General features: G+C 39.4%; 1 protein-coding gene across 1 annotated transcript in view; it reads left to right on the top strand.

Annotated features, from left to right (window-relative positions):
• The window catches only part of LOC136863262 (uncharacterized), a 171,424-nt gene extending 144,825 nt beyond the window's left edge, over positions 1-26,599 (top strand). Inside the window, exons 6-8 of the mRNA XM_067139645.1 lie at positions 10,184-10,346; positions 14,461-14,533; positions 26,313-26,599. Coding sequence (XP_066995746.1) covers positions 10,184-10,346; positions 14,461-14,533; positions 26,313-26,599 — 523 coding nt within the window. The remainder of the gene's footprint in view (positions 1-10,183; positions 10,347-14,460; positions 14,534-26,312) is intronic.
• Positions 26,600-27,363: the final 764 nt, after the last annotated feature.

Here is a 27,363-nt window from a genome sequence, read left to right on the forward strand (position 1 = left end):
ATCCTGTTTCTCTTGGCCAAAGAATGCAAAGAGCAACTCGGATGGTACAAGCTATGGTTCGTTTTTTCCAGCATCTTGCACAGTATAATATGAGGTTTACCATGCTCTATGGTATCTAATTTAGCTACCGCAATGTTTGCTATATAACGACCACAAGTATCTGTGGTCTTGTCCACCGAAAGCCAAATGTAACGATCGCCTATATCACCTCTTATGTCTTAGATAGATTTCTCGTAAAGTTTTTCCAATTAACTTGTTCTCAACATGGACACATCTGGTATCATACAGCAACTGATGTCCTCAAGAAATTTCTTCAACACAGGATTATGTAGTGCATTCCATGGCACGTGTGCCGAAACCAGCGCTTTACATAAACTGATATAAAAATTATCCACCATTGAAGTGCCAGGAAAACTGGAAATTAGTGGCTGGTGCAATGGAAAATTGCTCCATTTTTATAGCAATGTTGCTGATATGTCCTGTAGATTCCTTCTGCTGCACAAACTGTGATTTTTGGTCACATGCCACCTGGAAAAAAATGTAAATAAAATAATTATAGTTTATTGTAGACACAATGTATGTACTATTCACTCAACTTTTTATTTTGTGTGGACTCCCTAGTACTATTACTCATCTGAGGTTTGCTTTGCAGCATTCATCTTATGAGCTTTCAACCATAATATTTATGTGAACTCATTTATAATTTTCTATAAGACTTGCTTTTCATTACAGTAATGGGGACTTTTTTTTTTTTTTTTTTTTTTTTTTTTTTAGGTATGCTAAATAATTTGTTACCTGCTTTTGGCAGACTTGGCAAAATATAATTTTGCCATCTGTAGTGAGGTCCGGATCGTTAAAAATCCACTAGTGAATCAACCTACTTTGAGATGACTTGCCTTTAGGCATTGCTACTTCTGAGATGAGTAAGCTGCTTAAACTGCCTTAAATGATTGATTTATAGGGAAAATTAATTTTAGTCTGTCGCACAATAATGTGTATAGAGCTAAACAGAAAAAAGTGCAGTGGCTGGCGGTAGTCGACCGTACACAATGAGAGATGCACTGAAGTTGGCAAGTTAGACAGGCTTGTACCTGCTAGATACAGGTCAGTGAATGCCAGGGGGCTGCCTCTTGATTTGCGCTCTACCCTGGTGGAATGGTATCGTATCACGTTGTTTCGCTCGCACAAGTTATACTTACAAACTACTTCAAGTTCCAAACCATGAAGTTGTTTCAAAAAGTCGTGCATAATTTTTATTTTTTAGAAATCATTCACTTTCATTAATATCTGGTAATTCTATTTCAAAATAATGTAATATTGTCTTGAATAGCCCATTTAGTTGTTTTAGGTTTTAACGTCTTATTTAGCCATTTTTAGATTTTATAAAATTTTAGTAATTTACTCCAATGGTGATGAAATGGATAAGTAAGTTAAAATACTGTGGTTAGCTAACAAGGAATAAAGTAGTTTAAAAACTAAAAATCCGGGCCCTAGTTATGAATCAACAAATTATAATGCCGATTGCCCGTATAATTCGTTATCACGTTTCAGTGGAAAAGAATTATATAGTTTTACATCAAAACCAAGGAAAATGTAATATTACACCATTTTGGGCTTTAAACAATAAATAATTCATGCCATAGTATATACTGCAGTAACTTATATCGCAGTATAACATTTTAAAATAATTTATTAACGTGTAAGGAGTGCCAATATATTGAACATACGTCTTGTGCAGTGCATTCAGTCTTGAAAGACATCATTTTAAGAGAGAAGAAAGTGGAACTTAGGCAAAGTAATATTAGATGTCATACATTAATATTGTATATATTTGTCCGGCTCCATGGCAAAATGGTTAGCGTGCTGGCCTGTGGTTACAGGGGTCCCAGGTTTGATTCCCGGCAGGGTCGGGAATTTTAACCATAATTGGTTAATTTTGCTGGCCTGGAGTCTGGGTGTGTGTGTCATCTTCATCATCATTTCACCCTCATCAGGATGCGCAGGTCGCCTACGGGAGTCAAATCAAAAGACCTGCACCTGACAATCCGAACTTGTCTTCGGACACTCTCGGCACTAAAAGCCATATGCCATTTTTTTAATTGTATATTTGTACATATGTTTCTTAGTTATTTAATATAAAACTGTATCATTGAATTAGTTGCCAATGTTACCAGCAGAGCAGTCGTTCATTCGTTGTATTCCAAGAGCAGAGTGCCATGACCGAAATGGACATTGTGTTGCATCTATTGTGGGAAATGTAAATTATCTCGCACTATCTCATTCATTCAAATATGAACAGGAGTCAAGGGTTATCTGTAAAAAATAAAATAACTTTATTTTGGGCTTTAAAATGTAAATAACTTATGTCATAGTATATACCATGCAAACTTGTATCTCGGTATACTTTAAAATAATTATTTATTAACATGTAATGAGTGCCAATATATTGACCGTAGGTCTTGTATGGTTTATTCAGTCTTTAAAGACATCATTTTAAAGAGAGAAGAGAATGGAACTTAGGAAAAGTAATATTAGATATCGTACATTACTATTGTATATTTGTGCATATGTTTCTGGTTTCTTTGTTACTTTACTGTATATAAAACTGTATCATTTGATTAATTGCCAATGTTGCCAGCAGTGCAAGTATTAGATATTCATTTATTCTATTCCAAGAGTAGAGTGCCGCGACCGAACTGGACATTCTGTTGCCATCTGTTGTGGGAATTTTAATCTATCTTGCGCTATCTTGTTCATTCACATATGACTGGAAGTCGAGAAGAGTCGTCTCCAATGGAGCTCGAAAACTGGATGAACGAACGAACGAACGAACCTGATGAAGGTGAGCCGTCTGATTTCCCTGGCTCGCTCCAACCTTCCCACTCTCAGCATGTGAACGAATGAACTAACTTTTTTGAAGGATTCTCAGTTAGGAGCGGGACCGAATGAGCTAGCTCCTTCAAAAGAGCTAGCTCGACCCATCACTAGTACAGAGGTATTTTAAAAATACAAATCTATAGCCCGTGCACCTCTCAAGTTCATTGTTACTATAAAACGTCAATGGTTGCTAATTTCAGATGACTGCCAGCCATAAGTTATAGCCTAAACAGGAGGCTGTGGATTTACATATTAGTTCTACAGTGTTTGCCATAAGAGAGAGGCGATTGATCTGAATGTTAGTACTACCACGCCCAACGTATACAGCATAGATCTAGTTGGCCATGGTACTACACTACTTATTTTAAACTAGTGCCTTCTATTACAACATACACTATTTATATAAATCTACAGCCTGTGATCGTCTCAAGGTCACTGTTGCTTGGTAAAATATTTTGTGACGTCATTCCGTTACATATATTTTGTTGTGTCACGTCACGCAAATTTTCCGATGACATATTCATGTCAAAACAGATGCAGAACTGAATTCTTGAGTAGTCGCAAGGTCCCAGAAAGACGACCATCACACTTCTGCTGTCAACATGCAGATCCGAATTAGGAGCTTCTAGTTTCACCTGTAACCTGCTCCCACAAGCCATATCCCATCGCCGATGGACTTTGGCAGTAATAAGTGACATTTGGAAGAAGTGCCACTGGCGTTGCTGTGTTTTGGGTGGACCTCAGCTTGCCAGGAAGTGATCCATGCACTGTGATCTCAAAGCCATGTTTTGCGGCTCATATGGAATGAGACATTCAGGATCAAACACCGAGACTGCAACGAACTGCCGGAGACTCGAAGTACTGCTGAGATGCACCTTCACAGCCAGTTCGTCTGGTATGACCTCGTCTGCTTCTACAACCGTTGGGAACCACGAGAATTATGGATTCTTTCTCCGCTTGATTTGCTGTTTGGCCAAACACTTGTGATAGTGTTCTAGTAGGGGACCATCAACCTATCTAACGAGGTTCATCCACCGAAAGCCGTTGACCCCTTTACAGGGTCGAGTTATTTGCCGCTGCCCGACACTCGGCGTTGAGTCACTGGCTGTATGGTCTTACTCCATTACCATATCGGAATATCCAGCCAGGCATATAAGTGTATTATCTAATTATCACTTACCATACTGTTTCATAAGAACTGGACAGTTCAGTCAAAGATTGTACATTACAAATTGAACCTTGCTTTCAAAGTTGATATGACTCTGACTTCTCCTGCTTTCATTGGTTTCATTCAAGGCCATGGTTTATGATTTTTTTTTAAATCACTGCATATTAATATGTAGGCAGTCTGGCTCCATGGCTAAATGGTTAGCATGCTGGCCTTTGGTCACAGGGGTCCCGGGTTCGATTACCGGCAGGGTCGGGAATTTTAACCATCATTGGTTAATTTCTCTGGCATGGGGACTGAGTGTATGTGTTGTCTTCATCATCATTTCATCTTCATCATGATGCACAGGTCGCCTAAGGGCGTCAGATCGAAAGACCTGTACCTGGCGAGCCAAACATGTCCTCGGACACTCCACTAAAAGCCATACTCCATTTCATTTCAATATGTAGGCACTACAAAGTTTGTTTTTATCCAGTTTTTTTGTGGCGGTATGCAACAGTACGCAGTACTGGCATCTTTCTCTCTAAAGAAAGCGAAACATGAATTGGATATTACTCAGAATATTCTGATCACATTTCTTATGATGTGTAGGCTTATGGCTTAAAATCAAGCTTGTTTGTCTGCTTTTGTTACATTTCTATAGATATAATGTGTATGAGCACATGATTGAAGTTTCTGTAAACCATTGTTCTAAAATTATCATTCTTGCCTATCGAAGGGTCCTAAAACCATTTTGAGTTGTAATTTCAGAGTTAAATAAAAAGAAAGAGATAATCCTCGCCTTGTTCTTTCTTATCCTTCCACATTTTTGGGTACTGGAATACAATAGAGTAGGGGTGGTTTTCTCAACCTTCTGCAAACAAACTGTGCATGTCAAAGTCAATTTAACAGTATCTGTTATGCACCAAGTGCCGTTAATACCAATCTAGCAGCAAATAACTAGTAAATTGCTAACCGTCGTAGATAATCTGGCCTAATGTATGTTTAAATTTAACAGCTGTTGTTTTTAAATCATTTCGAAAGCTTAAACACTAGTTTTTTGCTGCCGCAGCAGCAAGTTCATAGTTATTTAGTAGGGGCAGGGGGTGCACGTGGTTCGCAAGTTAGAGAAGTGAAATTAATTTAAATAACTATTTTGTACCGGTGTGTAATAAAAGAAAGCATGACAATTCTTTTGAAGTATCTCCTGAATTTGTGAACAGTGAATCAAATAAACGTGAAGAAAACATTGCAAGTACCGATAGATTTACTGCAGTTCAAGAGGAAACAGTTCTGAAGATGATGGGCTCAATTGTTTTACATTAACTCAGAAAAATGACTCTTCCAGAGAAATGAGTGGCTTTATGCAAAAGTTTAGGACCAGAAAAACAGATGGAAGAGAAAATTACTTCAGAGTGGGGCAGTAGTAAAATAAGTACCGTTGGAAGAGAAGAAGATGGTACATCTGGAGACATGAACAAAGTGTGAAATTCAGTTTATGAAGAAATTTGGGTGAGTACTGCCACCTGTTTTCTTACAAAAAACAAAAAAAATGCACTGTTTTTATCTGCCCTCATTTCGCTAACCATCCTCTTAAGGTGGGCAAGATTTGCATCCTAGTAGATCCAACTGGAATCTTCTCCTGAAAAATTGGCATAGCATCAGGCCTTAAAAACCTCGGTGAAATCAAAAATGAGTTAAAGTTACTTCTGCAGTGCATGAGATTATACTTGATACACTCAGGAATGTCTTCTTTGTTGAACATTTACTGTGCTTACCAACCAAGAAAATGCTTCATGCAGAAATCTGGTGTTTAAACATGGCTCCGATAGCTACTATCGTGGTGCTAGTTGATCATGATGATATATTCAAAAGGTCCTACCTACCTTGACACAAACACATGAACTATGAATGATCAAAGAAGAGAAAGCTACAGAGTTTGATATTAGTCCACAACTAATTTCATTGACTGACCAAAGTTTGGGTTTTTCCCTGATTTATCCTCACTCTAAGAAAATTGTGAGATATTACTATATCGGGTCATTGTTTCAGTTCTGGAAAATCAGAAGAGGTGCATGACTTCATAGAGAAGGAGAATAAAGTTATGATGGAATTCAGTGAGGTTTAGTGGAGAGGAAAATGAAAGAAGAAACTGAGGAAGGGATACATTCTCTACTGGAGTGGAGGACATAAGGCAAAGAATGGAGGAGGGATAATAATAAACAACAAGAACTTAGATGAGTATGTAGATAAAGTGGACTTCATACGTGATAGAATAATAAATATATGGTTAAGGACAGAGAATGTAGTAAACGATTTCATTCAAGTGTATGCACTCCAGACTGGATGCAAAGAAGAAGATAATGGACAAATTCCTAGAGACAGAAATAAAGGCTGTGAAAGTGATTGTCATGGGAGACTTAAATGCAATGGTGGGATGCAACAGAAAAGAAATGGAAGATGTAATTGGACCTTTTGGATATGGAAAGAGGGAGAGAATTTAGTGGACTTTTTTGTGAGAAATGGATTAAGTGTGGGCAATATCTAGTTCAGAAAGAAGAATAGTAGAAAGATTATAAGATATGGATGAGTAAACAGAAGGACAAAGACAGCAATTGACTACTTCTTGGTGGAAAGAGCAAATCATTGACAGTTGTTAGATATAACAGCCTTGCCAGAAGTAGCCTTTGATGGAGACAATATAGTTATGGTAGCAGTAATGAAAGTAGGAAAAAAGTGAAAATGAAAGAAATAAGATAGAAGAAAATAAAAGCATGGAAAGTAAATGACAAGGAAGTACAAGAAAAAATCCATTATAAATTCCGCTTATGGTGGAATAGCTGAAAGAGTGAAAGATAAAGAGACCCCATGGTGTAATGAGAGAGTAAAGGAAGCAGTGAAAAATAAGAAGAAAGCATGGCAAATATGGAATAGGGGTAAATTGGAAGAAAGCAGAAGTAAATATCAGGAAATGAAAAGGTTCAAGAAAGTAGTAAGTGAAGAAAAGCAGGGAAGAATTTACATGAGATTTGGAAAAGAATGTGTATAGCAGTAAACGGATGCTATATGGTCTTGTAGGAGGGAAGAGGAAAAGGTCTGCATAAAGCAGATGAAGGGGGGGGAGATAATTATGCAACCAGAGGAGATAGGAAAAGATTATAGATGTAAAGTATGAGGACACAGAATCTGAAAATTAAATCATGATGGAAGAGATGGAATCTGCTGTCAAACGAATGAAAGTGGGGAAAAGCAGTAGGATTGGATTAACTGTGTGTGGAAATTATAAAAGCAGCATGACCTATTGGTCTACAATGTCTGTATAGCCTATTTAGGTGTATTTTCTCTCACATGGAGCCCTGGGTTTGATTCGTACCCGGTGCAGGGATTTTTACTTGGACCTGAGGGTTGGTTTGAGGTCCACTCAGCCTACATGATAACAATTGAGGTGGTATCTAACAGTGTGATGGCGACCCCGGTCTAGAAAGCCAAGAGGATTTATTGCACTGACCCTGTGTCACATTGTAATCTGCAGGCTTTCGGGCTGAGCATTTGGTTGTTCAGTAGGCCAAGGGGTAGACTTGGGGTTTGGAAACAAAAATCAGTACCAAATGGTTGGAGTATAGGAGTTATAATACCTATGTATTTAAGAAGGGGGAGGAGATGATGTTTGATGAGTAGCAAGTAATTGCACTCATGTCTCAGGTAGCAAATATGTGTCAAAATGTATTTGAAAAAAAGAATGAGAAGAAAGGTGGAAAGACAGTTACAAGGAGAGCAATATGGTTTTCAAATTGAAAGTTCAGCACTAGACTCCATCTTCAGTATGAGTCCGTTAATGGAAAAATATTGGGAATACGGAAGAGGTATGGTGATGTCATTGCTTGATTTGGAAAAGACTTATGATAGTGTACCCAGAGCAAAGGTTTGGAAAGTAATGCAACAGAAACAATTTGGAAAACAAATGATAGTATATGTGCAAGCAATATTCAAAAATTGTTGTAGCAATGTCTAGACACATACGGGTAGGATAGAGTGGTTTTGAAATGAAACTGGACTATGACAAAGAAGTGTGCCGTCACCACTGTTATTCATAATAGTTATGGACAAAATTGTGAAGGAGACAGAGGTAAAGTATGGGGACAAGCTAATGAAGGTAATGGTGTTGGCGAATTATATTTTAGTCTGGGGAACAAACAGAGCAAGTACAAGGTCAGCTTCACATTTTGAATGAGATTATTGAAAATTTGGAATGAAAACCAGCGTGGAAACAAAAAGGGAAGAAACTTTGAAATTGTGGATAACTTCAAGTATTTGGGAAGCAAACCGATCCAGGATGCAGGGTTGGATAGAGAGATTCGACAAGTAAATGCATTCTACCTGAGTGTGAGAAACCTGGTGTGGAGGGAGGAAGTACCATTCAAGTGTAAAGAGATAATGTATAAGATGTACTACTGTCTAATACTGACATATGCAGTGGAGACCTGCACACTGACAAAAGACACAAGAATAAAATCCAGGCCAGTGAAATGAAAGTTTTAAGAAAGGATAGTAAGAAATGAGGATGTCAGGAAGAAAATCAGTGTGGAAAAACTTCGTGACGCAATGGTGAGGGATAAACTTAGATGGTTTGAACATGTTAGGAGGATGGAGAGGAAAGGATGCTGAAGTGGATGGTGGTGATCCGGATAGAAGGTGAGGGGGCAAGAGGGAGACCCAGACCAAGGTGGTTGAAAACAATCGAGAATGGTATAATTAGAATAAACTTAGATTGGAACATAGTTAAGGAGGAATGATGGTGGTTGGATAGAGGAAGATGGAAAGGTATCCAAACATCCCAACCTGGTGGGAGCTGGGTGAGAGAAATGATTGATGATGATGATGATGATGATGATGATGATGATGATGATTCAATTGTAGCCTCCACAAAATTCATTTATACCTTTAGATACCATAATGACTCAAATTATCAACCACGACCATCTTCCTGCAAAACTTCATGGTGTTTCTTCACGTGCAACCTTCTCTCAGATAGACGGTGTCAAATTTCAACTGTAGTTTTGTATTCAGATATCATATGGTACCGATTTCAAATTGTGGTGGATTTGTTTTGTCCTTTTTATAAAGATCTTTGAGAAATAAATGCCGACTTGCGGTTATATGACTAAAGAATTGGAAGTAATTTCATACTTCTGAGGACTGAGAAGCAACATGGCTGCTAACTTCATTAATGACTCTGAAACTGGGCACTTGATTTTCAAAGATTTGTGTAACAATACTGGCAGTGATTGAGTGTGAAAACAGAGAAAGAGTAATTTGTGTGTATTTTTCTAAGAACCTCGATAAAACTACAAGCAAAAGTATAGACCTAAGGAATAAGTGAAGACCCTATCTTAAACTTGTAAACAAATAAATCAGAAATGTCAGGCTAGGTAAATTTTTTTTTTGGAAGATCTAACAGGAAATATTGAAAACTGTTGCATGAATTGGTAAGAAAACACTTCTAATCTTCCAATAATCATGTTTTAGAAATACGTTTTGTCCTGAAAATTACATTCTGTGTGCAAGGAGAATTATTTTCTTTAATTCAAATAGTTTTTTTCACAATTTGGTTTACGTTGCATGGATACAGATAGGCCTTATGGCAACGATGGGATAGGGAAGGCCTAGAAGTGGGAAGGAAGCAATCGTGACCTTAAATTTTGGTACAGCCCCAGTATTTGTCTGGTGTAAAAATTGGAAACCATCAAAAACCATTTATTTCTAACAATGTTATTCATTATTTGTATGATAATTTAATAATCCTTTTGTCAAAATTGTGTAGAGGAATTTTTCAGCATCTTATTGGTGTATAAAATATGGGTAAGTTAGTGTTTTTTTCTCTTTTTTTTTTTCCTTATGTTATCCAGTGCACTGGAGAAAGATAACTTGCAGCACTTGACAGTTAAACCTGTGTCCACAGCAGTTCTAGGGTTAAAATGGATGATGTTAATTCAGATTATTGGGGCATTTTATGGTAACTGTAGTTTGACCCACAATATATTCAATTCATATGCTACGGTACTAGGGAAGTGCTGAATGCTTTTTCTGCATTTGGTCAAGTTTTGGCTTACCATAATAGTAGATTGTTTATATGTTAATTTTTCATTTCCATCTTTCCAGGAATAATCCAAATGTGCTACTAAATGAACTAAAAGGATTTGAAGCACCCGAATTTATGCTGAAGAAAATACGTGCCTTTGTTAGTCTCATGAGAACCGATGGTCCTGATAGAAAACCTGAACATGGTGAATTGTGTGAAACAACTGATGCTAATTTCTCAGTGGTAAGTATGAACCTGAAAATAAGGTATAGATTGAAATTGGAAATGTATTACCTTTGAATAGGCTAAAATCTAATAATTAATGGATGTATTTTAGACATAAATAGGAACAAAACATGTGGAATTGATGACATACCCTCATACCTGCCTTCGGAAGAAACAGCTTGGGGAGGTTATTCCATTTAGTGTGTAAGATGTATAATACAGGAGAAGTGCTATCTAATTTTAGACAGAATGTTGTTCTCAAGAAATCAGGTGCTGAGAAGTGTGAAAACTACCACACCATTAGTATAGTATCTCATGCTTGCAAAATCTGAACATGTATTATTTACAGAAGAATGGAAAAACAATTTGAAGCTGAATTGGGAGAAGTGCAGTTTGGCTTCAGAAGAAATGTAGGAACATGTGAAGCAGTCCTGACTTTATGTCTAATCTTAGAGGATCGAACTAAGAAAGACAAGTCCATGTACGTAGCATTCGTAGATCTACAGAAGGCATTCGATAATTTTGATTGGACCAAGATTCTCAACATAATCGGGATCGGGTACAAAGAAAGAAGAATTGTCTACAATCTATACAAAAATCAGTCTGCAGTGATAAAATCTAAGGCTATGAAAAAGAAGCAGCAATCTAGAAACGATTGAGGCAAGGCTGCCGTTTGCCCACTCTTGTTTTCGGGGTCTGTATAAAACAGGTGGTGAAGGAAATCAAAGAAAAATTTGGAAAAGGAATCACAACCCATAGAGAGGAAATCAAAACTGTGAGATTTGCTGATGATATTGTTATTTTGTCTGAGTCCGACTCATTGGCTGAATGGTCAGCATACTGGTCTTCGGTTCAAAGGGTCCAGGGTTCGATTCGTGGCAGGGTCGGGAATTTTAATTGTTTCTGATTAATTCTTCTGGCTCGGGGACTGGCTTTATGTGTCCGTCCCAACACTCCCCTCATCATATTCAGATAACATACCACACTACCAACCACCACAGAAACATGCAATAGTGATTACATCCCTCCATTATAGGGTTGGCATCAGGAAGGGCATTCAGCTGTAAAAACAAGACCAAATCCACATGTGTGACACAGTTTGCACCTGCGACCCCATAGGTATGGGAAAAAGCGGTAATAAAAGAAGAAGAAGATTGTTATTTTGTCTGAGTCTGCAGAGGTACTGGAGAAATTGCTGAATGCTATGGACCAGGCATGTTCATTTCTACCGTCTCTACCACTTACTACTGCTTGACCAGCCAGGCAGGAAAACAGTAGGGAGTACTGTAATCTATCAGTTTCATGTCTGTATTGATACTTAGTATCTATAATCACAAAGAATGGGTACTGTCCACCTAATCAATACTGCTTAGTAACAAGATATAATAAAGTATTGATTAGGTGGACAGTACCCATTCTTTGTGATTATAGTGGGGAGTACTGCATTAGAGCACGTAAGTTGTTTCAATCCTGAGAAGGACAGTAATTCCTCTCTTAGCCAAGACGAAATGCGATCGCTTAGTACTGTAGTTGATATTATAAGCTATAAATTTCTGTATTGAAGTGCAATCAAGTAAATAAATTACATCAGTCTTGGGACTAGTTTCAGCCACTTAGTGGCCATTGTCAGCCAAATAAAAATCAAGCAGATTATGTGATAACTAAAACATATGTATACCAGACAAAGACAATGTTGCAGGAATAATTATAACATTAAAATACATATAATAACAAAATTATGGTTATGATCTTGTCCTAATACACTTAAGAAAATGGAAATTGCAACACCATGAAGACATTGGTTGTTTGTGTTGATTTTCAAGGTATGGAACGATGCCATGTAGGTATGTAAACGATCAAAGTTTCAGACCCATTGGATTGTTGCTACAGGTCTCCCCACGTGATTGGTCGCGGAGGAATCAACTCCAGTATATGGACTCTGGTGTAGCGTAGTTGACTTGCAGTCTGTGCGGTGAAGTGTTCCCCGTGAAACATGCCTCGACAACAGAGAAGAGCACGCTATCAACAACTGTCGCCGTTCGATAGGGCTCGGATAATTGGGCTGTGTGAGGCTGGATTATCGCTAAGGACTGTCGCTGCACGTGTTGGCCGACAGGCATCTACGGTACAATGCGTATGGCAGCAGTGGTCAAATGAAGGTACCCACACTCGTAGACCTGGCACTGGCCCGGCGCGACAGACAACTGTGAGAGAGGATCGCCGCATCATTCGGATGGCCCGGATGGAACCCCATGCAACAGCAGCGCAAATTCGAGCATCTGTGGCACCCCACGTTACACAACAAACAGTTGGTAATCACCTGCGTGCAGCTGGCTTACGAGCCCATGTCCCTGCAGAAGGTGTTCCATTGACCCCACAACAGTGACGTGTAAAACTGGCCTGGTGTCAAGAAAGATCGACGTGGGTCGACGAATGGCATAAGGTCGTCTTTAGTGATGAATCGCGCTTCTGTCTTGCCCGCAGTGATCGCTGGAATCGTGTGCGCCGATGTACCGGGGAGAGGGGCCGCCCAGATCTTATTGTCGAGAGGCATACAGGGCCATCACCAAGAATTATGGTCTGGGGAGCTATTGGCTTTAATGTGAAATCATAATTAGTGCTTGTTGTGGGCACTATGACTGCTCGACAGTACGTTGATAGGGTACTCAATCCAGTGGTTGTCCCTATGATGGCGAACATTGCTAATGGGATGTTTCAGCAGGACAATGCCCGGGTTCACACTGCACGCATCTCCAGAGGAGCTCTCCACGACATCACAACCATAGAATGGCCCGTCAGATCCCCGGACCTCAGTCCTATTGAACATGTGTGGGACATGATGGGTCAACAACTGGCCAACCGTCCTCAGCCACCCACAACTCTGGAACAACTGACCCGTGCAGTGCAGCAAGCATGGGCCACAATTCCTCAGGAAGTGATCCAGGGACTTATTGACTCCATGCCTCGACGAATTCATCAATGTATTGCAGTTCGTGGTGGGCACATCCTGTATTGATTGTTGTCCAAACTTGCAGTCAGAGGGACCTGAAAGTGTAATCATCGAATCACAACCGAACACTCGTCCTGCATGTTCAATTGCAGCAATGTAATACCACTCCTTCTGGGTGTTGCAATTTCCATTTCCTTCAGTGTATGATGTCTTTAAGTTGACTTAGGACCTCAGGCAAAGAAGTAAATCTGTATAGTGAAATGTACAGTATATCCAAAGCTTGTTCTACATCAGACATTAAATATGTAAAAGCAAAGCAAAGTCATCTCCGTGCAGGCCATGAAGGCCCTGGAAGTGGTGGAAGGTAAAGGCTTCCACTATTCATAACCTCGGCACTTAATGGGGTAGAGTGGTTAGCTCTACGTCCGGCCGCCTTTGCCCCCAGGGATTAACCTGGTACTCATTTCTGGTGTAGGCTGAGTGAACCTCAGGGCCATATGCACCTCCGGAAGTGGAAATCTCATTTCTTAAATTTTACAACTTCCTGACAGGGATTCGAACCCAGGTCCTTCTGGGCGAACCAAGTACTCCTTTACCGCCTCGGTCAGGCAGCCCCTCACATTAAATATGTATACAAACTAAATATATGAAATTAAGCATAGATAACAAAAAATAAGCAATGCCAGTTTTCAGTTAAATGTTTTCATAGACATGGTCGTTAGACCCCTCTGGACCTAGGTTAGACCGTTCATTTCCTACTAAGTGCATTCCTAAACTGATTGAAGGGACTGTCTAACGTGATAATTCCTATGCACTTAGAAGTCCAAAATGGGCAAGTGTTATAATGGTATTCATGTGACCAAGAAAGAAATGATTGACTGTAAAGTACATCATCCAAATTTAAATCATCCTAGCTTTTATGAAGTTATAGAACAAAATTTTATACAGGCAACACTGTCAAGGTGGTTTTTTTGTTTTCCTGAATTATCTTACCCTATTGTGCCTTTATAAATTATGGAAAAGAGCAAAAAACAGACAAATCAAGTCTTATATAGAAAGATAGGAGCATGAAAAAGAATACACAGGATACAGAATACAATAGGATAAATGCGATGACCATTTTTGAGTATTGATGGGAACATAGTTAAGATTTTCATCTAACATTTATGTTTATTTTCTCAGATGCAAGGAAGAATGGGCCTTGGAGACTGTGTGTCATCAGCCATGACACCACCAGCTACAGTTCTAGATTCAGGTAGGTCAATGTGACTGTTGTATTGTATGTTGTCATATATGTTTTTTTTTATAGCAACTGTTATAGTTGGGTTAGTAAGAGTGTTGAAAAAAGGGATATCCTTGCAGAAAGTGAGTACGTTAACCATGGAAAGAAAGGGTCAGAAAGAGAAAAAATATTAAAAAAACTAAGAAAAAATTGTATATGTGCTGGTGCTGTAAGAGAAATTATATGCTAAGTATAGGAGCTATCACTGTAATTACTGTATTATATGTCCCTATTCATGTTTCTGTCATTCTATATATGATTTGATTAGTCACTTGTATGTTCCTTGCTATTATTTATATTGACTCAGGTTCCTTTTTCTCTTTTTTCCTTGTATGTTCGTATTATGTGACTATTGTTTTATCAACTGTATTCATTGTTATCATTTTGCCTCTTCTGTTTTTCTGTCTTAATCTGGCCTCCTCCTTATCCCACATTCCCCACAAAAAGACAAGATCTGTCAACGTGTCCCTCTCACTGAGCATTGAAGCTCACTCTCTTCATGAAACTGGGAAGTGGAAAGAAGCTCTTTGGGTGCTGAGAAGAAATTGATGTGGAACTAGGATTGATGAAGGGAGAGCATATCTCCTTTAAGATAGCAGTGTATGAAGTTGTGATTTGGCTCCTCAGCTGAATAGTCAAATGTACTGGCTGTCAGTTCAGAGGGTCCTAGATTATAGTCCCGGCCAGGCTGGGGATTTTAACTGCGTATGGTTAATTTCTTTGGTTCAGGCACTGGCTGTTTGTATTCGTCTTAATGCACTTCTCTTCATTTACATACAACACATACTACCAGCCATCACAGAAACACACAGTAGTGAATATATCTTTCCATATAGGGTTTGGTGTCATGAAGGGCATTCAGTTATAAAACTGAGTCAAAGCCACATCAAGAGCCAACCTCAATAAGTTCGGGGGGAAAGCCAGGAAGAATAAGTGAGAAGCTGTGGAGATTGTCCTCGTCCATTTGTTTTCAAGTTGGCCGTTTTCTAGTGTTCCTGTTCCCTCTTTTTGTGCTGACCTGTTATTATGTTTATCCTGTTTATGTTCCTATCTCTTTGTATTTGATTTAAGTAAAGCTAGGTTTCATGCTCGTAGTAAAGGTATACATATTTTGCTTCTGTTTTTGAACTATGGTGTGGTATTAGGAGTTTTCTCATCTTTTGTCTCCATAAAATTTAAAATGTATGTTAGGAAGATAAGATTGTATACTTGACTAGGCATAAATCCAATAGATACATCCTTAGCACTAAAATAATGAAGGACTTAAAATAGCTCTCCAAGGTGATTCTTCATTATATTGGTTGAATCACACCTGCATAGTCATTAAATCACATTTACTGTTGTCTTTGCATGTTTAGCCATGTTGTCAGTATTCTTGCCCTCCTTCATGCCCTTGTGCATGCAGTAGTGCTAACATTCTCTTATGCATAACATACAGCACTGTTTTGATGTCCCTCACAAACTGACCTGTCTGTTCCTAGCAGTCTTCAGTACTTGCCTGCAGGTTGAAGTTTTGGTATGTTCCAGCCTGTCTGCTTAATATTAATACCGTATGTTTAACAAGGTCAAAATATTGCATCATTTTACAACTGATGTTGTCAAGACTAGAAATGCAATTTTACAGTTTGTCAAGCTCAATGTCAGAATATGATGCACAGTTTATTAACACTAGAACGGCCAGAGCGGTCATTTTGACTGTTAGCGAATTTCAAGGTATTTCCACGCTCGTAATTTTTTAAGCACGAGGTTGTGCTTTCGTGACTTTTAATCTTTTAGGGTTATGTACATTCATGCCAAAAATTACATCCGTAGATGATAAGGGAACACCGATATTGCCCGTTTTACCTAAGAAGGCCATAAGCGGTCATTTTGACCGCTTCACTTCCTTGATACGGAGAGCTGTATTCTGATCACTGCTTGCTTCCTGTGATATATTTACAAGTGGCGCTATAGGCGCGTATGATGTAACTGAATAGTATGCCTCTAGCAGTGGTCGTGAGTGGACGAGTTAGTGCCTGTCCCTTGTGTAGTATAGTGCGTAATAATGGCTCGGTGGCAAAAACTTACTCCTGTTCAGTTATTAGCAGAACTTGAAAAGCTAGGAGATGATGAATCAGGTGCGAAGATGAGGATTTTATACCTCAACAGTGTGGTAATATGTCAGATAGTGATAGTTATTTGGCTAATGAAAACATTCACACAGTGGACTTCACACCTACGATAGACTCAGTTACTCCTTCAACCATCCGTGATCAATCTTGAAGCAGAGGATGAACTGGTAAAGTCTCCTTCATTTACACCAGGGGATCAGCTATGTGGTAAGGATGGAACAACTATTTGGACTGTTATCGACAGTAGTGGGAACCCCCTGGAAGGATGGCTGTTCAGAATGTACTGAAAGAGGCAGCAGGGCCTACTTTTCACGCTAAGCGTAATGTAGAGACTAATAGCAAGGTTAGTGCCTGGCCTTTATTCACTGATGCACCCATGTTGAAGCATATAAAGATGTGCACAGAGACCAAAGCTCATAGACAGACAATGGACAACAATTGGTCTATTTCTCTGGAAGAATTAGATGCTTTTAATGCTTTGTTATACGCCCGTGGAGCTTATAAACTTACTAGTCTAGCCATAGATCACATGTGGTCTTCTTTATCAGAAGTACTTTCTTGTTCACTTTTCCTTGATATACTGTGGGAGTAGAGTGATCTTCTTTCTGAAGTACTACACTCTCTCACAGATTCATACGTAGTGCTTTGATTGACTGCGAGATTTCCTTCCTCACTCGATTGATTGATTGAACAATGCTAGTTTTCTTCTCTTTCAGTCTCTCAGCGAATTCCACCTATATAAAGAAGTTATCAGTGGACCACGTTAGATCCTTTCGTGAGGTATGGGTCGATAAGTTTCATGACAATATTTTCAGGCATTGACTCATTGGCAGGTCGCATTTTCTCTTTCCCAAGGTAAGGAAACCCATTGCACACATACTTAGAATCAATGTCTACCAGTAGCCAGAATTTTATGGAAAATGTATCTGGCTTGTTGGCCATATACTAGGTGAACCTGCACGGAGCTTTGCTGGGGAAAAGTTGCTCATCAACTGCGACATTTGCTCCTGGTTTATAGCATGCACAACAATTCTCAATAAATCTATTCCAGATAGCAGACGCCAAAGCAAATGTATCTGTCTGCAAACGAGTGGATCTAGTTTTACGGAGATCAAAGTACAAATACCTTAGAATTTCTTTCAACCTGTTTCTTGCCATAGTGTTAGTGAAAACAGGGGGATCCCATAACATTCTACACCCGAGTGTTCAAGTCAGTGAAGATAACAAGAAGCTGCCTAGTAGGCTACTACTGAATTTTATAACGGAACTAAGTATGGGGTGGATGTAGCTGATCAAATGGCGCGTAAATACACCACTAGGACTGGATGCCGAAGGTGGCCTGTGAACGTATTTTAGAACGTACTTGATCTAGCAGCAGTAAATTCATGGGTAGTCTACAAGGAAGTTACGAGACAGAGAATCCCTTGACATGATTATATTCTTGAAGTAATACAATAACTAAGATCTGATTTTGTGAAGACAAGATCCCAGTTGAGTAAACCCTACACTTTTTCAGCCTGAGCCTCAGACTTGGGTCCAGTGTGCCAGTCATAAGCGACGACAATGTCAAGTGAACTCCAATTGTAAACCGAACAAAACCTCTGACACATGTTCTTCGTTCAACAAAGTAGTCTGTTGAAAATGTTCATGTAAGGTAATAACTTGCATAAATTACTTGTCAAGTGCCTAAATAGGCTTGTAAACAAATAGAGACTGTTATTTTTATCATAAGTTTTTACAAAGGTGTTCAGTAGCAAATCGGCCAAAATATTTCATTGTTACCTATTAGAAGTGAGAGAATATGAACAATTATTAATATTTAACAATGGATTGATCTGTACACAATACTACCCAATTGTTAACTATGTTGTTTTAAAATTTAAAAAATCAACATTTGCATGTTTCCCAAATTCTGGATTCTAGATATATGTCACTAAAAGGCAGCGGTCAAAATGACCACCTGCGGCCTTTATAGGTATGAGGAAAGTTCGGCAGTTCTAGTGTTAAAAACGACATTTTATGAAATTTACAGCTAGATTTGCACACACTGTTCGGAATTGTTTCCATTCACACAAACCTCACACCACAGCCCACCCATACAGAGATGTAATGGGCCAGCCAAATCCACCCCTACAATCTCAAAAACAGAACCTATTGTTTCCATTCACACAAAAAATTGTTTGCATTAGTCTATTTTATATTCATTTTTGTTGCTTTCTTGCTTAAAAATCCTTAAATGGTTGCTCACAAAGCAAGAGTACATCCATGGGCAAGCATCATTACTCCTCGAGAGGACCGTTCTTGAGAATTATTCTGTTTTGATATGGGAGAGCCTAATAAATATGAGTATGGAAGAAGCAAAAGGACATAAATATTTGTACAGATGCTAAAAGACCAGAAACACAAGACAAATACAGATGTAAAAATGGAATCCATTAGGTGCGATATAAGTAATGAAATTTCAACAAACAGAAAGAAGAAACAAGTTTGTCATTGACTGGAAAGAAGTAGATCGGGATTGATAAAAGGAAAGCCCATCTTTAAAGAAGATGTGAAGTTTATCCTTGTCCTGTCATGTTTTTATGTTTGTTTTACTCTCTCATTCTGTTGCTTTCTCTGCTCACAGCAGTTTGTCATGACATGTATTCTGTTGTTTGTTCATTTCCTCCTTCCTAGTTTGTATGATTTATATTAATGAGAAGTATGAGAAACTTATAAGTGAACTAAATTTTAATGGAAAAGTATCGATACAGAATGTAGTTAATTGTAATAATGAATAATATGTGATTGTTTCCATTCACACAAAAAATTGTTTGCATTAGTCTATTTTATATTCATTTTTGTTGCTTTCTTGCTTAAAAATCCTTAAATGGTTGCTCACAAAGCAAGAGTACATCCATGGTAAATGAAAGTGATATAAGTACTGGAAAGGAACAAACATGTGTCAGTGATTTAACACTTGTTTGTTCCTTTTCAATACTTACACTGTCTCAGTAGCAACCTTTTCTTCTTTTGTGTTTGTCCTATGTTCCTAATCTTTTACTAACCTCTATTTATCTTTATCATATGTTTCTTCCTTTTTCCTGTATCGATCTGGCTTTCTTCTTATCTTACACTTCCGGTGTCGAGACGGAAGATCTGTCAAGGTGGCTTCTCAGTGAGAGTTAATGCCCACCCAGGAACGAACTTGCCGGGGGCTGAGCAGAGATGTATGTAGAAGATCTTGGATTGATAAGGAGAGAGTTTTCCCATTCAAAGACAGTAGTGTTTGAAGATGTGGAGATTGTCCTTGTCTTATCTCATATCTCTGTGCTCTCTCTTCCTGTTTCGTTAAGGGACTAATTCACTGAACTAGTATTAACCACAAAGATAGAACATACTATTTATTGCACACGACACAAAACATGATACATACACATGGCTACCGCCTTTATACATCCCGCTTTTGTCTTCAATGTCCCATCAGGCCTCACACACCACCGAGTCCAAGTAAACATTGATATCCTGCCAGCGTCCACCATTTTTGAGGCCAAGAACAAATAAACATAACCAAATTTTCGTAACATCCTCCCACCTTTTAATCACATGATTAAAACCACTAAATTCACAACCAAAACAAAACAAAGCAAAGAAAAATCTACAAACTGAGACGAGATGGGATTCGTATCTTCCTCCCACATCTTGTAGTAACCACTCGTGGAACAGTTCTGCTAGAGACAGGCACAGCAGGGCTCTTCTCCTGGACCTCTTCTTCATTCTGCCACTCAGTAATGGGAGTTGCTTCCAGTGGATAGATGTTCTGCACAGGCCTGTCCAACTCACCACCAGCAGTCTTCACCTTGACCACCCTGATGACATTGTCCTTCCCAGGATATACAGCAACCACTCTTCCTAAAGGCCAGTCCATTCTACGTGCTCCATTACTTCCAAGGATCACTACTTCCCCAACCTTTAACTCTCGACGAGGGTTCGTCTGACCTTTCCCCGGTTTAAATTGTCCTAAGTACTCTATCCTGAATCTTTTACGTAATTCTGTCCTCAGATGCTGCATATATCTGAATCTCTTTCCGTGGCTTATCTGATCAATGTGATCAATATCGGGCACTCCCACCCTAGGAATATCCTGAAGAAACATTGCTGGAGTCAATGCTAGTAAATCATCACTGTCTTCAGATAAGTAAGTCAACGGTCGGGAATTAATAACTGCTTCAGTGTCCATTAATACTGTCAACAGTCCCTCGTAATCCAAAGAGGAACGACCTAAGATTCGTCGCAACAACTTCTTTAGCATCTGAACAATACGTTCCCAAAACCCTCCCCACCATGCAGCTGTGGGAGGATTGAATTTCCAAGCGATTCTCAGACAACTAGCTTCTACACTCACTTTCGTCCAGTCAAGATCACGGAACGCATTTTCAGCTCCCACAAAATTCCTTCCATTATCACTGTAAATAACATTTGGTCTCCCTCTCCGAGCAATAAATCTTCGTAACGCTTGAAGGAACCCTGGAGTAGACAAAGTCCTGATGAGCTCAAAGTGTACAGCTCTGTAAACAGCACATGTGAATATCACTATCCATGCCTTTTCACCCCCGCGGAGATGTAATGGGCCAGCCAAATCCACCCCTACAATCTCAAAAACAGAAGCATCTCGAATTCGATCCTCAGGCAAAGGTGCGACCTCTGTGGTAATTCCTTTCACTTGGTATCTTCTACACTTGACACAGCCAGAAATCACCTTTCTTATGGTTCTCCTACCACTGACGATCCAAAACCGCTCTCGCAAAGTAGAGAGCAGAACTTGTACTCCAGCATGAGACAATTCCAAATGTTTCTCCATAATCATCATGTGAACTAGCTTATGGTTTGCAGGTATCAGAATGGGAGTAAGGAATAATTCTTCATCCTTTCTTCTTATTAACCTCGTCTTGACCCGAAGTAACCCACTTTCATCTTCAAACACATTGAGAGATTTGAGGGACGACCGCTCCTTTTCTCCAAGCATCTCTTGCGTCACAATCTTCCATAGCCTCCTTTCAGCCATTTGCAACTCTTCCACTTCAAGTTCCTTTGAAGTGTGTCGTCCTCTCCTTCCGGCCGTGTTGTGGATGAATCGCAAAATCCAAGCTGTCATCCTGACAACTTTCGTGTACTTTGAAAAAATAATGAAGATACCATTTTTCTTCTGGTTTTGCAGAAACTAAAACAGTAGAAGGTCCTTTCCTTTTCTCTTCGTTGACCTTTTCTTCATCAGGCATGACATCGTCATTAGGCCACTCAGAACTGGGGCATCTTAGCCACTGAGGACCCTCCCACCATTTCGACATCAGGAGTTTGGTAGCGGAGCATCCCCTGGAGGGTAGGTCAGCCGGATTATTCACTCCACGCACATGATTCCAACTATCAGGGCTCGACAATTGTTTAATTTCCTTCACCCGGTTGGCCACGAAAGTTCCCCAGACTTCTTTCCTCTTGATCCAGCAGAGCGCTGTTGTCGAATCCGTCCAATAATAAGTTGAAAGGTCTCCAATTCCTAAACTTGCCTTTACGGAGGAAGCAAGACGAGCTGCAATTGAACAAGCTAAGAGTTCCAACCGAGAAATAGTAGTTTTCTTCAGAGGTGCTACACGAGATTTCGCCTGTAAGAGTGTTACATTTGAATTTTGACCATCTTGTGATCGAAGGAATACAACTGCGGCATATGCTACGCCGCTCGCATCGCAAAATGTGTGAAGGCTCCAAGATTCCTGTGTTTCACAAGGTGCTATTTGTCTAGGAATTTTAATATCAGGCAATACGTTCAGTTCTTGAAGCCAATTTTCAAACTTTTTCCTCATTTCGTCCTCCATTTCTTCATCCCAGCTCATTTTCTTCCGCCAACTTTCCTGTAACAGCAACTTGGGTACTATAGAGACAGGGCAAGTAAAACCGATGGGGTCAAAGATGCTCTGGGCAGCAGCCAATACATTCCTTCTAGTGATCTTCTCACCAATCCTCGATACGTCAATTTGTTCACAAGAAAGAACATCTCTTGCTTTATTCCATCGAAGACCTAACACTGAAGTTACCTCAGAAGCGGATGAATCTCTTTCAGAAGAATTTAGCCATGTGTGCTCCCAGTTACGAAGATCGAACCGTGCTCTGCTCAGCAATGCAGTAGATTCTTCCATAAACATACATAATTCCTCCTCATTGTCCACAGAAGTGATGCAATTATCGACATAAAAGGAGTTTCTCAACTTTTCAGCTGTCCCTCGGTAGTCTGTACTATGTTTCAAGTGTAGATCTAACACTGCTTCCAGCAGAAATGGGCTGCAATTCAGTCCAAATACTACTTGGCAGTGACGAAATGCCTTTAATTCTCTTCTCTCTATATCCTTCCACCATAAGAAGCGTAACCAATCACGGTCTGTTTCTTGGACAGATATCTGAAGAAAAGCCTTTCTAATATCCGAAATCACCCCTATCCTATTCTTCCGAAACATCAAAAGAAGTGTGGGGATTTGTAGTAGCAAATTAGGTCCTGTCTCGAGGCACTCATTCAATGAAGGCGTATCCTTTGACTTGCAGGAGCCATCAAAAACTGGTCTCACCTTAGTGGTAGAGTTGTCTTTAAATATTCCTCGATGTGGTAAGTAGTAACATCGATCTTTGTTTTCTTCCTCTGGAACCTCTTCAATGATGTCCTCATTTACCCACTCCTGAAACACCTTTCCATATTCCTCAAACTTTCCTTCCTTGATCAGCCTGTTCGAAACAGAGATCAATCTCTTTTCCGCTATCTCCTTGTTGTTCCGTAGATACTGACGGCTCTCCAGCCAAGGTAACGCAACTTCATATCGGCCATCGCCATTAATTCTTACTGTATTTTGAAAGTAGTTACGTGCGGCTTCTTCCATTTCTTCTCTCGATTTGTTTTCCACTGGATCAGATATGCCTATGGTATCCAGGTTCCATAAGTCAGCTATCGAGGCAGATTGAATGAACAGTGAGGTTGTATATGGAGCTAGAGTGTCCTTCTCCACTTCCTTCAGTCTGCCTGTCACTGTCCAGCCAAGCGCAGTCCTAACGGCTACCAATCCTGATTCAAGCTTATGCATTTCATCCATCAAAATATTTCTAGCAACATCAGCTCCTAGAAGAACCTCCACGTCAGTTGGATCACTTCCCACATCTGAGAGCCATATCTTTTTCTCTCTCATCTCCTTCATCCAGGGCCCAAACTTCAACTTTGGAATTTTACCACAAATTACCTTCTGATCGATTAACTGCAATGTTGTACTATATGAACCATCGCAGCTGCTCACCTCTACGTTGTACACATGGTGGTCTTCTTCACAGGTCTCAGCGCCTCCAAACAACTTATGAATCATCGTCTCTGTTTTCAAAGGTTTGTATCCCATTTCCTCAGCCGTCTTCTTCAAGATGTAGGATCTCTGGGATCCACTGTCTATCAATGCCCGGACCTTCTTCTGTTTCCCCTTATGTGTTAGCTTGATACACAATGTTTGAAGAAACACCTCCTTTGTGGCACTCTGAATGTTCATGGAGATATTGCTCTGGTTTTCCCCACCTTCCCGAGTTCTAGGTTCAAGTTTCTCTTCAGCCCCTTTCACATTTAGTTTATGGCACATAATAACAACATGAGGGTTAGTGCACAAGGGGCATCGAATGTGTGCCTTGCAATTCTTGGCTCTGTGCCCTAACTTCAGACATGCAAAACAACAGTTTTCTTTGGCTAGTTTGTTACGCTTTTCTTCCAAGCTCATTTGTTGAGCAAGATGACATTCCTTACTCTCATGTGGTTTACTGCAAAACACACACTTTCGCTTCTTGCCATCGAATTTCGCAGAGAACAATGAACTCGCAGTTGGTAGCGATGTATCTTCAGAAATTTTCCCTCTTCCCTTCTCTTGCTTTTTCCTATCGGCTAAACTGAAACCTGCCTGCGCAAAGGTAATCCTTTCTTCTCCCTCCACTTCACGTTTAAGGAAATTAAGAAGAGTCTCCAGTTTATCTTTATGTGGACTGATAAAATCTTCATTCCCTGACGATTGATTTCTGAGCCATACCCTTAAAACATCTTCAGGTAAGCACGATTCTACCAGGGGGAACAACATTGACCCATATTTATCTCTGGTTACACCTATGGATTCTAATGCTCTTAACTTGCTCTCTAGTGTATCATACAAAGCGGCTATCCCTGATTTATCTTTCTTATGGAACACATTCTGGATAACTAACCCAATAAGCTCCCTAACGTAATACTCAGTCAAAAGATCTTCACGTCCAAAGCGTTCCTTCATACACTCTATAACCTTTGGATAGTTTTCGGCAGTGGCAGGGAAGCTATTTACCAGCTCTCTGGCTCGACTGTCAGGTTTGGTGCACTGAATCAGATACTGAAATTTATCTTCAGATTCTATATCACAATCATCATGGATTCTTTTAAACATGCTCCAGAATCCGAGCCAATCCTTTATTTCCCCCCCAAACTTGGCTAGTTCCAACTTAGGTAGTTTTAAATTCTTTTTAGCTGTAGATGAAATATCCGATCTGTGATCTTTAACTATGCCTACATTTTCAGTACATAAATTCGTCATCTTTAACTTAACTTCGTCCAAATTGTCTCTATATGTTTCAATTGCCTCGTACTCACGGTTATAAACATCGTCCTCTTGTTCCAATGTTCTAATATTTTTTCATCTAGTGGGGAAAGGTCAGCACTTAACCTCTCCAGTTTCATCAGCATCTTCTGTGCCGATTCCAGCTCAACTACTTCACTAGTTAAACTTTGCATTAGTTCGTTATACACCTTTGTAAACGACGCCCGAATTGGTTTACGTTGTTTCACTAATCTTTCCATGGTCGTGTGCCGGTATTTTTCACTGACAAAAGAAATCTTACGTACCGTATTCTATCGCAACTTTTCTTACTGTACGCGTTATGATTACGTCGGGGTCACCATATTGTTTCGTTAAGGGACTAATTCACTGAACTAGTATTAACCACAAAGATAGAACATACTATTTATTGCACACGACACAAAACATGATACATACACATGGCTACCGCCTTTATACATCCCGCTTTTGTCTTCAATGTCCCATCAGGCCTCACACACCACCGAGTCCAAGTAAACATTGATATCCTGCCAGCGTCCACCATTTTTGAGGCCAAGAACAAATAAACATAACCAAATTTTTGTAAACTAACCTCTATTTATCTTTATCATATGTTTCTTCCTTTTTCCTGTATCGATCTGGCTTTCTTCTTATCTTACACTTCCGGTGTCGAGACGGAAGATCTGTCAAGGTGGCTTCTCAGTGAGAGTTAATGCCCACCCAGGAACGAACTTGCTGGGGGCTGAGCAGAGATGTATGTAGAAGATCTTGGATTGATAAGGAGAGAGTTTTCCCATTCAAAGACAGTAGTGTTTGAAGATGTGGAGATTGTCCTTGTCTTATCTCATATCTCCGTGCTCTCTCTTCCCACACTGACCTGCAATTATGTCTATCCTATTATTGTTCCTTTTATTATGACTGAAATTGATATAATCATGATTATGGTTTTGCACCATACACTGGGCAAAATTGCTGGAAATTTACAAAATTCTTTATAAGGTTTGTTTGTTTTCACAGGCCCTCCAACTCCAAATGAAGCTCTAGAACTACTGGAATGTCCTTCTGTGCCAACATTGGGATCACAGCATTCGGATACTTCTCCATACATGCGACTGCACGATGCAAGTCCTAGTCCACATAACAGTTTGATGTTGAATACTCAGGGTTTGGGTTCCTACAGCCAGGCTGATGCAATCAGTTTATCTCACAGTGTAGCAAATGCCATCTGTGGCTCCCATTCAACATTGACTGCTTTGCTGGCTGGCCATATTACTAGTGATAATTCACAAGAAGGGGTAGATTAGCCCCTGTTTCTCCTTTCTTCTTGGTATGTGAACTGAGATCACAACTGATTTTTTCTCTGAGTATTCATGTAATATTTCTCTAATTTAAGAATATAATTTAGTGTAAACAACTTGATCATTCCTATACACATGCGGATATCAATAATATAAAAACTGTATTTTTTAAATTTTATGAAAAGTTGAGGGGAAGTGGTTGAAGCCTATTGAGAATCTATATGTGTCCTGCAGATGTTGAAATCCTCTTAGTAAAAATTATGGTCATTTGTAGCTGGATTTTTTAATACACTGACAGGCCAAAAAAAAAAAAAGTTAGATTTTGTAAGTAATTATAATTTGGTGTTCAAGAATTACATACTTCATAATGGTTATATTACTACCTTTGTGGAAAGGAAAGAGATCACTTTTACAAGAAAAGGACACATTGAACTTTCAGTGAATGAAAATCATTCATTGTTCTCCCTTGGCACCAGTTCTTTTTTCTCCACATTCTCAGTTCAGTTTTCTGAATATTTGGCGGTCTTCATATATATTTCACAAGCTTTCCACATAGTGTTCATTGTGATTTGTGAAAGAGAGTTTTAACAAGATGACTTGAATTCAGAAAATGCTGCAAGAGCTGTTGCATTGATATTGATTATGGGTGCAGCTTTCAGTATGTTGCGGGTGTCCTAAGAACATCACCAACTAGTGTATATAGGACAGTAAGGCATCATCACTTTTCATAGGAAACCTCGATCTGATCGTCCAAAGAATACAAGGACCAG

The sequence above is a fragment of the Anabrus simplex genome, chromosome 2 (genome assembly GCF_040414725.1).
Source record: "Anabrus simplex isolate iqAnaSimp1 chromosome 2, ASM4041472v1, whole genome shotgun sequence".
Taxonomy (NCBI): Eukaryota; Metazoa; Arthropoda; class Insecta; order Orthoptera; family Tettigoniidae; genus Anabrus; species Anabrus simplex.